The sequence below is a fragment of the Anolis sagrei genome, chromosome 5, assembly GCF_037176765.1.
Source record: "Anolis sagrei isolate rAnoSag1 chromosome 5, rAnoSag1.mat, whole genome shotgun sequence".
Taxonomy (NCBI): Eukaryota; Metazoa; Chordata; class Lepidosauria; order Squamata; family Dactyloidae; genus Anolis; species Anolis sagrei.
The window spans coordinates 65,428,237-65,441,134 of record NC_090025.1 but is presented as its reverse complement, the minus strand read 5'-3'; the positions used below and the strand labels follow the sequence as shown (position 1 = coordinate 65,441,134).

General features: G+C 38.4%; 1 protein-coding gene across 18 annotated transcripts in view; it reads right to left on the bottom strand.

The window, feature by feature from the left end:
- Positions 1-320: 320 nt before the first annotated feature.
- TENM3 (teneurin transmembrane protein 3) overlaps positions 321-12,898 on the bottom strand; it is a 1,604,633-nt gene continuing 1,592,055 nt past the window's right edge. For all 18 annotated transcript variants that reach the window (XM_060778662.2, XM_060778660.2, XM_060778663.2 and 15 more), the window contains 4 exons: positions 10,931-11,227; positions 7,857-9,468; positions 5,710-5,840; positions 321-1,935 (listed from right to left, as the gene is read on the bottom strand). In XM_060778662.2, coding sequence (XP_060634645.1) covers positions 1,180-1,935; positions 5,710-5,840; positions 7,857-9,468; positions 10,931-11,227 — 2,796 coding nt within the window. In that variant the 3' untranslated portion in view covers positions 321-1,179. The remainder of the gene's footprint in view (positions 1,936-5,709; positions 5,841-7,856; positions 9,469-10,930; positions 11,228-12,898) is intronic.

Genomic DNA, 12,898 nt, shown 5'->3' with positions numbered 1-12,898 from the left:
TCTAACCTAAAAAAGTCTGCTATCTTAAGAGAAAGTCTTATTGAATTACTATTTATCTTTGCAGCAAGTGATGAAGTCGCTGAGGGGCCAAGAAAAGGAAAGCGGCTGCAGTCCATTTAGATAAAAATTTCGGACCACTTTTCATCCTTTTGCGGGAATGATCAAAAGGGAAAGATGCACCATTTTTAAAGCTAATACAAAAATATTAACACTTCTGTCCATCAGTTATACACTGTTATATCTCTACAATATAACTCTTTATACTGTACAGCTATAACATAACAAAAGGTGCAATTCCTTTAAAAAAATTCACACACTGCACATTTTTATCATTTTATTTTAAGTATAAACCTTTTTTAAACACTTTACATAAATTAACTCCTCTGAGACTAATATTTGATGTACAGTAAATTGTAATTCATATAAAAATCCATAAACAACTTGTCTCACATAATTTACAAAAAAAATCAAGGTTTCCTTTGCTTCCGTGTGACAAGGATTTGACTTGCCATTTCCCCCACAAGGCAAACCCCGTTATCATTGTAAAATCCATCATGAACTCCCATTGTAGCATAAATTGCTTGTGCCAAAGTCCTTTTAGAAAGCAGCACAGTTTAAAGCAATTGGGATGTCCATCAACAAGAGTTTTTGCCCCTCATTTAAAAATGAACAGCGATATATACCACATCCTATGCAGAGAGAAGGACAGAGTGAGACAGGAGGAGGAGAGGGAGGAGAAGAGAGAGAGAGAGAGAGAGACTATTTCTTGTAAGCAAAGGTCAACAATTTAGTAATATTTGGAAACACTGTATGGATCTGTTTCTTATTTAAACACAGTGCCTCAGAGGAATAGGCAGCCTGTTGCAAATCCTTCAGGTCTTTCGTTCGATACTTTCAGTCCAACTTGAGTGCAGCGATATGCATATGTAAACATATTCTTTAAAGCAGATCACCTTTAAGGTCATTCAGAAAAGAAAACCCAGTTTTTCTTTTAGTAATATCATTCTTCTGGAAGGCTCTCTCTTTGTCGCAGAGTCTATTCGGATTGTGCTACAGAAAAATCTGAGCAAAGGTGTACATTTCGGCTCAAGTAGTAATGCAGCAGAACCATTGGGTCTCCCTCTTAGAAGACACTGGCACAGAGTCCGTCTCTTTGGCAGCCCCGGCACAACCAGTGTGTTACCTCTTTCCAATCTCACTTTGCCTAAGGAACTGTATATTGTTAGCACTGTCTGCTAATTCGGGGTATTGCTCCACGGAGAGTACATAGTACCCATCATATCCTTGGACTTTTCCGGCACTCAGCAGTTGCCTCTTTTCCCCCTCGGTCCACAGCCTGGCGCCTTCCTCTCCGTCTCTCACTCTCTGCTGCTCTCGGGCCCAGGCATTCGAGAGAGCCCTTTGCCTCGCTTGCTCTAATATCCGTGCCTTCTCCTCGTCAAGAGTCATGCCGTAGCGGACATGAAGAGCCAAAGCACCGTACTGCATCTCGACGTCGGCGAACCTACGAGTCCTGCCATTCACCACAGTGGTGGACTGGGAAACAGTGACGTTGATGCCGTTTTCCAGGGCCTTGCGGCCACTTGTCAATCTCAATGTGCCCAAGTCGCTCTCTGGCGAGGTTGTCTTTATAAAATAGTGTGTGTCCTTCCCTTGAACGGTGAAATGCAGGTTTTCCAGGTAGTACGCGTTGTTCAGAACAGCTGCCACTTTGATACAATCCTCGTTTGCAATGTTGAGCACATTGGTTTGCACTTTTCCTTGATTGACGGCAAGCATAACCCCTTTCCCAATCAGAGACTTCACGGCGGCAAACCATAACCACGATTTCTCACTGCCAGGCCTGCGCTTGCTGATCTGGACTTCTGCCATCTTTCCTAGGGACAGGAAAGCCTTTGCTTGCCTTGCCACTTGTTGTTGCACTCCAGAAATTGGCTGAAAACAAGAAGAGACAGAAGTTTTACAAACCATCTGTAGCCCCTAGATTCCAACAGTCAGGCATTTGTTGGCATGATGCCTAGAGCTGACAATAGGTTTTGCCACAACTGACACTGCCAAAGAGTTAATTGAATCCACATACTAGATTCCACTGTTACAAGCCCTGTTTTCTTTGATGATATTCAGTGCTTTTTCTCATTTTTTTTGTCTTGATGGGTTACAAAAAAGGAAATAAAACAGAGTGAAATGCTTGCACTGAGGAAATCTGAAACATACACAAAGGGCCATCATATTTAATGATGATGAACACAGGTATGTTTCACATATTAATTAATACATCATAAAACAGTTTCACAAGCAGAAGTAAAGCTATCTTGTAAATGGAGCAGTGGAGGTAATGAGTAATAACCTTATTAAAGGGCCCACAAATATATGAGGGCTTACATCTTGTTTTGAACTACCAACAGCTCTCAGTGTAAAACTCTCCCTACAGTCATATACAGCATTGTTTGAGGATTCTAGCAATTTTCTTCCACAGCACTTCATTTAGAGAAATACAGAAAGACCTAATACAACGGCATGGACATGTTTACTCAACTTAATAAAACTGCATTAGAACTGTTACTATGGATCTGCTATCAAGGATAGCAAAGTCAATGCGCTAGTCAATACAAGCAGAATATAAAACTCCACTAGCGTAATTACACTGGAAATCCGAGAAGGTGAGGGAGTTCAGTTCTTCCAGCCAATCAGTAGCTATTTACATAGTGATGGGATGGAGTTGCACCAAGGCGCCATTTCATCACTACTACAGAGACATGGAAACACCACTGTACAAGGAAGTACTTGTTGGAATAATATGTGAAAAAGCATTTATGCTGGTCTAAGCCCTCTGTATGCCAGTGTAATACACTAGGAGGATTCTGCTCATTTCCATCTATTTCCTAACATTATCTTGTTCTAGGATCCAGGTTAGGAAACAATTATGCTATTATAGGTTTTGTGGAATTCAATCTGTGCACCATCCTAAACACTATTTTACAGCCAGGTTATATATATACCTACATGATTCGTTATATTATAAAATGCTGAGCAACTGAAAATCCATCTTCATTGACATCCAGTACCGAACCTCTACCCCAATACCTAATTTAGATCTGAATCTAACTAGAATTGACTTACTGAGTCAATTTCTTGAATGTTGAGTCAGCCCTTATGTATATTGATTGGAACTACCATTGGGATCTAGGTCATTAATAGCTATGACATTTTCACTGTATGGCTGGCATCATAACTATTTAGATGGCCTCTCAAGCTATGTGTGTTTTTTTCAAACACAGCATATAATGGGCCATTAAGTTGTTCTAAAAAGTCACTGATGTTCATTGTATGCTATCTGTACCACCTATTCTCCAAAATATCTAGACCAGGCATTTAATATTGGCAGGGGTGAAAACTATTTTGAAAATGTGTTGTTTGCTTTCAAATTGTATCCTACTTATGATGACTCTAAGGCAAACCTATTGTGGGGTTTTCTTGGGAATAATTTGTCAAGAGGACATTTGTCACTGTCTTCTTCTGATACTGAAAGAGAAAGATTTACTCAAGGTCATGCAGTTGGAATCCTTGGAGAGTCTGAACTCTCATTTCAAAAGGCCAGACGAAGAGCTACAGCAGAGAGAGTAGAGGGGTTTGGTGCTCCTTTTAGGTCCTCCCAGAATGGACTAAGCTATTGCCTTTTACCATCTACTCAGAGACTGAGGTGGTTCCTTTTTTAAAAAAATAAGAGTTATAATACAATATTCACTTTGACTTGTGGATAAGTTGACCCAGGTCAATTTGGTTGATTTTTTGACTTATATTTCTAGACTGATACATGGGCATATTTGGTAAAAGCTGTATCATTACATGTTTTGTTTGTTTTATATTTTCTGTTTTTATATTATATTTTATATAACACTGTCATTCCCAACCTTTTTTTAATATCAGGGACCACTTTGATCCAGGTTAGGGTTTGTACCAAAAGGGTTATGAATCAGTTTTTGGTCAACTTTAGATTCAGTCTGGTTATTTGGGGTACTGATTCAGAAAATTGCATTGGATAGACCACGTCAGCTCTAGTTTCTGATACAGAATATATGCCATCCAGTAGTCACCATCTGCTTGCACATAGAAAACCTACAGCTGATGTGGTATATCCAATGCATTTTTCTGAATCATCAACCCAAATAACCCCAGGAACAGGCCTAAAAATGAAGTGCCCCCATTTCCAGGTGCCACATGGAACGGCTCCGCTCAGGGGGAGGGAGGAGGAGAAGCAGCAGCAGTCAGGAGGCTTGTTGTCATTCCTTTCATAAGTAGTCAGCCTCTCCCCCCCTGACATTCCCATTACCTCTGCAATATAAGAGGGTTTTGTGAGACCATTCGCTTTTGTTGCGATAGTGTAGTAATGGTGAGACCGCGCACCATATTGTAGTTCTTGGAGACCACAGGTTGGGAACCACTGATATAATAATAAGTGTCTATAACCACATGGTATATATGAAACCTTATCAATAATACTGTGTCTGTCCCTATTTAAGAATATTTGAATGTCTTGGTAATCCTTCAGCTCAAACACAACCACCAGTAGCCCCCTAGTTGATAGATCCAACTGGTAAGGGAAACTTTGATGATTTTTCTGTACACATTAACGCAAGAATAACATTTTTGTGAGTTAAGCTATAGATTGGGGAATGAGGAAACAGTATTTTTCCTGCTCTTCTGTGAGTGTGGAGCCTGTGTGAGTGAGGGGAAGTTCACACTGATGAAATGGGCGTGTGAACATGGTTCCTCCTGTGAAAATACAGTTTAGGAAGTTGATACTAATAGTGGCTTCTTGGCAAATGTAACCTGTAAAACCATCTTGCCCCTATATTTTTAACCAGTAGATAAGTTAGCGAGTCTCTTTAGAATAAACATAACTGTTCAACGTTTCTTATTCCTTCCTGTTAACTGAAAACTTGGTGGCACATATAGCCCTTTGATCCCTGAATAGGTTAAGATTTATAATCACTATTTTCTTAAATAGCAGATTATTACTTTTCTATTTTAGATTCCATTCATTTTTGCCTGTCATTTAAACCAGCTACAAATTTCTGTTCTGCGGTACATTTTTTAAAACCAAGGAATTTCATAAGCACCTAGAGTTTTGGCTCTATGTAATGTAATGGGTTTTACCTGAGGTAATTTCACATTCAATATTTTATCTTCACATATAAAACATGGTTAATATTAAAGAGAAGTAAAATTGTACTGGTGCTTGGTATGCATAATTTATATCACCTGTTCTTCTGTTTATTTCACAGTCTATTTTTTATTACAGTGTTCACTTTCTGCCTTGAGGCAGGGAACTGCTATAAATCCAATCTCCATAGTTTCAAACAGGGAAAGTTACAATTCCAAAAGAGGATTTCAAAGTACTATTATTTATTGATTAGTCCCCCACCCCAACTCTCACCCTTCTCTTTTTAGACTGCACTATGGAAAGCAAACTACGATATGTTAAAATGCAGATGTAATCTTTAGTAAATGCACAAAAAGAGCAGAATTAGCATCTAAACTATGGGTATCGTTCAGAAAAAGATAAAGTTAGAACATCTTTACAATGGACATTTTACATTTTTCCCCTTAAATGTCATGTAAGCCTTTGAGGATTATAGTGCTCAAATGGAACACTGTTCTTTATTCTATTCTGTAATAGTTTCATTTTTAATCTTTTTTTTTCCTTACCGGTACATCATCCCACTGCTGACTCTTCACAAGTTCATAGGAGGGCTCTGTTAAATCAAATTTGGGCACAGGGAATCCTGGGATGGCATTGTGCAGATGGAAACCAAATGTTACCAGCCAGCTGTTAACATCTACAAAGCAAATATAAAAAGAGAGATTGAGAAACATCATATTCTATCCTGCTTTTTTTCTGAAGCAAGTCTGAAGAGATTTTATTTACACATACATAATTGGATAGTACTTTGAACTTGTAATTAAAAATATTGGTGGCAAAAACAAAACACTCTATCTATGAGTATCTGTTATTAACCTCAACTGCATTCCCTCCTTTGGACTGGAAGCCAAATCATAGAATCATATAATTGTTACAGAGCTGGAAGGGACTGCAAGCACTGTCTAGTCATGCAGGAATCTACAGCAGAAGTACTCTCAAAAGATGTCCATCCAACTCTTGCTTAAAGATCTCTAGAGAAGACATAATCTACCACTCTCCAAGTCAATATCAAACAACTCTAAAGAAGAAGGCTGAAATTCTGTTGGGCGATAGGAAATATATTACTTTACGATTATGTGTTACAATGTATTTTCCATGAATACATAGGGATCTATGATTACAGGAGCTATGTTAGGACTGGGAAGTCCCCTAAACCCCACTTATCAGTAAGCAGCCGCTGTGATCAACAAGAGCCCGTTCCCCTGTCACTGGGGAAGTAGCTCCATGACATTCCCTGCATACGCAGAGGATTTGCAACAGGAGTATTTTTTTATGTCTGTTGTACCAGAGACTGACTGCTCAAGGGATGGGGGTAAAGATGTCAGTCCGCTGCTTCTCTAGATCGACAGGGGAACAGATCCCTGACGATCCCAGCAGCAGCTTACCACTAAGTAGTGTTTGTGGGGGGCAGGGTTATGCCAGAATTTTCAATGTAACTTTGTTAAGGTGTAAAGCATTCAGGTGGAAATTCTTCCTAATGTTTAGATGCATTTTTCTTGCAATTTGGACCCCACTGGGGCATGTTTTAGCCTCTAGAGAAGCATATGTGATTTCTGTTTCCAAGATCACTGCAATCTGATTTTGGTTTGCATTCCTGAATTGGAAACCTTGGGAAGTCCCTGACGCTAGAGCTAACAATTCAGCTAAAGGAAAATACTAATGGCAAACAAGAATAGAAGAATAAAGCTATCCACAACAAATATTTTTATCAACAGATAATGGTTACACTAAATAGAATAATGTTGCGACTAGGAAGCAGCCTTGGTATTAAAATGCATTTTGCCAAACCACAAGGCAAGCACATTGGCAGTGATATTTTTGGTTTGAGCACTCTCCTTTAAGGCACAAAAAAATGAGAGAAACATAAGGATGAAGGAGCACCATTTCCTGTTTAATACACAGATAAGGACAGAATTATAAACAGCAAATGAGAGTGACAGCACTGTATTTTTTATATTGCTAGGCATAGGTTTGGAAAGCTTTCCTATACCTAAATAATCAACTGAAGTGCTACATGCGAGGAAGGAACCATATCAAGCTCTAGATAACGTTGCCGTCTGGCATAATACCATCCATAATAGTCAATATATTTACAGGTTTATAAACTGTTTCCATGGTAACTGTCTAGTCAGGCATAGAAGCATCAAAATTATATCTTCCTTTCGGTAATTCTTCTATTCTCTATCCCTTGAGTTATAAAATTCTCCAGAGAGAAAGAACAGGAGCCATCATAAAGATATCTGATTATATTTAACCTAAGGGCTATTAGTGATATAGGAGATGATGTCACTTGGTACTTTCAAACCATTAATAGAAAATGCACTGATCTGTTTATTTTCTCTATCATTGCTACTGAAACAACACCCTCATAATCTCCACTAATAGCTATAAAGCTGTACATATTTGTATAATCCTGCTTGTTTTGCACAATCCTGTTTTTAGTTCCTCATGGAGTGGAAAAAACTAGAATACGCATGGTAATCTTTAATTTGCTTTACTGGCATATGCTCCTCATTTTATGCAGCATGCACTGCTGTTAAATATCTACTGTGATTCCAAAGTGACATGTACAATGCAATTTGTTAAAAAGGTGGTTTATGAGCACATAGAAAAGTCAGTTAAATGTACATAAATTTTTGAAATGTGTATTTACCTGTAATATAATCTTTCACATCATGTATTCTGCTGGCTGGGTTGTTATTTCTGAACATGTACAGATTAAAAGGAGCTGGATCCTTCCCAATTTTTTTCCAGATTTCTATGTCAGGCGTAGTCCAACGGCCTGCCAGTATATCATAATCTCTTTGGCCAAAATGAATTAGTTTGGTTAATGGATCATAAAGTCCTCCATGAAAGCCTATCACCAACTGGAAGTCAAGATTGGAGTCAAAATAGATTTCCCCATATGCTGTGTACTGAATCTGCTTGAGCATCAGACCGTTGCTGCTAAAAACAGCGAGTGGTGTGCCAGTGTTGTCTGAGGCAATGTAGAATTCATCTCCACTGCTGATTTCCATAGCAAATAGGTGTCCTTGTAAATCATAGTACAGAGAGGTGATTTCAGAACTTGAATGGTTGTACACATGAGTTATCCTTGTTGGATATGTGAGGTCAGCATAAAAAAACTGCATGTGCTGCCCTAGACTGGTTTTACTGGAAACCCGTCTTCCAAGTCCATCGTAACGGTATATCACTGTCCACCCACTGCCTTTGCTATAAACTCTAGTAAGCAGTCCCTTTGAGCTGTATTCAAAGATCTCCGTTCCCCTCTGTCGCAAGAATCCGTCTTCATCTAATCGGTACTGAACATCACCTAGTCGAGTGATTCTGTCTCTCAGATCATATCGAAGGGGTGTTAGGCGAGCACTATTACTTGGATTGAGCAAGTGGAGATTGCCATTTAAATCATAGTTATATCGCCACATTATTTTCTCATTTAGGTAAACTGTCTGTAACTGGCCATCAACATCATATTCATAAGCATACTTGGTTGTGTTAGCAAATGGGCCTATTTTTATCTCTCTTTTAGTCACTCTTCCCATGTTGTCATACTGAATCGTAATCCAGTACATAAGCGATCTGAATATTTCATACTGAATTTCCTTTATGCGGCCATGGGCATCAAAATGTTTGGTGTAAGTCATGACAGCTGTGGAAATGATCTGGTTAATATCGTAATAGATGACCCCAAATTTTCCAAACTGTTCAACTTTTCCAGAGATGTCATCAAACTGGTAAAGATCAATAGGCAATGGTGTTTCATTGATAACACCTTGCATGCTAGTCACTCTGAAGCTATTGTCATAACTGTAGTCAAATCGGGCATTTACCATTCCATCCTCACTAAAGCGGAAAATCTGCCTGTCAATCAATGGACCAATTTGCCTGTATCTAATGGTGCAGATAAAACCATCACTCTGGAGGTTCACTGTTTTCAAAACTCCTGCTGTCTCATCATAAGTAAAACTGACTCTTGTGCTATCATACAGAATTTCCGAAAGCCTGGTCTGCCTTCTGTATTTGAATAAAACTCTTCGGCTTGTACCCAAGAAAGCAGTTTGTAGCAGCTGCCCTTCCTCATTGTAGTCCATGATGACAGAGGCATTGCTTTCAGGGGGATTGTAGATATTTCGATAGTAGCCAATTGAACGAATAGTCTGCATAGTGTGGCGAGCAACACTGGGCATGGTTACTGCTGAAAGCCGATCAAGTAAATCATATTCGAAGATGTACTGCCGCTGGCTATGTAGTAAGAGGACCATAGACTGAAAAGAAAAAAAATATTTTTTTATCAAGTGCCCAAACCACTGTATGATAGCAGTGTTCTTTCTGTGTAAATCATTATCATTTCAATTGAATTATCCTTGACCTTACATATTGGTAATTATTCTCAGCCTAATTTATTTGGATACTTAATTGTAAGAGGTTCTGTAATTAGTGGCTCCAGATTCCTAATGCGCTACTTGTTGTGATGGAGTCATTCTTTTGTAAAGAACACACAGCCAAACAGCAGATTGTCAATGGATTTGGATAAGTCATGTTTAATACCGGCAAAAGTGATGCTGTCTTAAAGCCAATAACTCAAGAAGGGAACAACATATGGAAGAGACAATTTTACTCCTGTAATTAGAGATAATTTAGCGGGAAGTTTACTAGCCTGAAGATTCCTAAAGCTCCTCTTCTACATTTATTTGTCAGCTGGGCAAAGCAATTGGTTCGTTATTTAACATCAAACTTTGCAGAGTTAATCAGCCAGAAAATGACTTCTTTTGCAAAAACTTTACATTACTGACACAAGGCACTATGAGTCACTAGCTGTTCTCAACTCAAGCATATCCTGCCACTGCCCCCCACCTGGAAGGACATTGATGATGGGATGTTTCATCACTTGGCAAAACTTGTTATAGGACCAAAATATGATATTCTTCTCAATTTTAAGTCTGAGATATGCACTACTTAGTGCTGGGCTGCATAAGTAGAGCGCAAGATTGAGGCCTGTGCTGCTATAGGATGGTACCACACCCTCCCTTTTGGTACAGGAAAACTGTAGCAAGCAACAGAAATTAGCAAGGCTGGTGAGGAAAGCTCCATACAATACTCATAGCTAGTTCTCTGTGTATGATCGGGAGAGTAAACATTTACAGCAAGTCTATCTTGCCAGTATAAGATACAATGTAGCTACAGAATTTGGATAACATCAGGGAGCCGGAGCTTTAGAGAAGATAGGTTTTTTGTATGTGAGGTGTGACAGGTTTGGAATTCTTTTTTTTATGGGTTTTATTTGGCACCAACACTTGTCCATTCTCCATGTCTTCAGATTTCCTTTTGTAACCAGGCAAGGAGAATGTTGCACCCTTTTGTTTCCCTGAAGTGGATGCTAAATTTTATTGTTTTATTTGTACTGGAAGCCATTTGACCATAATTTTTGTTTTTTAAAACACTACATACAAATACACAATATTTGGAGCAAGCTCGAGAAAAGAAAATGTGCTACATTTCTCTGAAGTAACTGGAAAGACATTGCTCAAATGACCTTTCATTTTAGTGATTTCAAAAGTAGCACATATTTTGGAACTGTATGCCTTTTACACGTACGGATCTTTGTACTTCCAGTCCCAACTGGTACATTTCATGAGGCAATATATGAGTTTTAACCTTTTACACGCAACACTAGTTCATAAATCTTATTGCAACATGAAGACACCCATTCTCAATATTGCCCTTTACCTTCTCAAGATATGTGTAACTCCATGTTTTGCCATCAGCAAATACTCTGGAAACAATCCTTCCTTGGCCATCATAATCTACTTTTTCACTAGTGGTGCCTCGCTGGATGCTGCCAATTTGACCTGTAGATGAATATGTAACATTGACAGCCATAAGCTTGCTGCTCGGGAACCAGAGAGCTGGGTGTCCTGATGTGTCGTAGGCAATCCTCAACAGGAATTTACGGTGGTCGTCATAGATTTTCTCCGTTTTTGTGGTCCGATCAAAATCAACCGAAAGGAGGTTCCTACCATTAACCTTTTATGGAGCAAAGAAGACAACAAAATATTATAAGATTGTGTGTATGTATGTATGTATGTATGTGTGTGTGTGTGTGTGTAACATATACATATACATACATACATATATATATATATAACCATGAGACATTTATTATGATCTCCCAGTATGAGACACTGTCTAGAAAACATTGTTTGAATACCATACACAATGATGGATTTCCTTTGTCAGCAAATTAATTTAGCAACTTCTTAATATGAGTGCCAGGTATTGGATTAATCACCATTTTAAAAGGTTTCATTAAATAAAGATGTACTGGCATTTACTCAAGACTTTTTCAATTAAATCTTCTGAAGTTTAGTTAAATGTTAATATAGTATAACAACACATACATTGATAACCTTGATAGTAATCAGTAAGATTTATGAAGGATACTAAAGAGATATAGAATTATCAAAAGATAGAATTATTAAAAGAAGATGTAAGGCTAGCAAATACAGACAAGATGTAACTAATTGAAATTGATCATTAGGCCATTATAGGACCATTTTATAAGCAAAAAGCATTCCTATTCAAGAATGTTTATTATTAACAGTAACTATATAAATTATGATTTGATAGGACTTGTAATAGTAAATTACACAGCATTGCATCCAGTACATGATATATTACTACTTTCTAAATGAAAAGTTTGTTCTGATTATTTCTGATGCCTCGCGGTTCTTTGAACTTCACTGCTTGCAGCCAGAAAAAAAAGCTTTTAAACAACTTCCTCCTTCCCTTCAAGACAGCTAATCATTCTTAACAGAGATGTTAACCTGCCATGAAAACAAAGCTAATTGGTACTGTCTGACTGATTTTCCTAAATGAGTATCAGCGTGTCACTTTCACCTAAAATTTCCCAAAGAGGCAATCTCCTCCACAGGTTTAAATAAAAAGTTGCAGGAAAACCCATCAGCAAGGAAATTCAGATCACAGTTTTCTCTGTCCATTATGCTAACTCAAAACATATTTAACTTAATTAAATTCAACTACAATAGAGTCTCGCTTATCCAGCCTTTGCTCATCCAACGTTCTGCTTTATCCAACGCAGCCTGACTCCAGCCCAGATCCAAAGCTGTTTCTCTAGGCAGCAATGCACAGTGCATCTCTATGCATGCCGAGTCCCTGCTGGGAGGGGCGAGGCATGGCTGGCATAGACTTTCCCATCTGGCACAGCGTCCAGCCTGCACCGGCTGCGTCTTGCCCCTCCCAATGGGCACCCGGAGAGGCCCACTGCACATTGCTGCCCAGAAAAACAATAGTCAATGTTTTCAATACATTGCGATGTTTTGATGCTAAATTTGTAAATATAATAATTTCTACATAATGTTACCGTGTATTGAACTGCTTTTTCTGACATTTTGTTGTAAAACATGATGTTTTAGTACTTAATTTGTAAAATCATAACGTAATTTGACGTTTTCCTTAATCTCTCCTTATTATCCAACATTTTAGCTTATCCAACGTTCTGCCAGCCCATTTATGTTGGATAAGCAAGACTCTGCTGTACCTATCTTAGTCTCTATGTAACACATCATTAGACGTATGGAAAATCTTGAATAAAACATGGGTTTTGATAGGGTCACAATCTACAACTAGCAGATATGTAATGTAGTTTTAACCCCAGCTGCACTATCTTTACGAGTC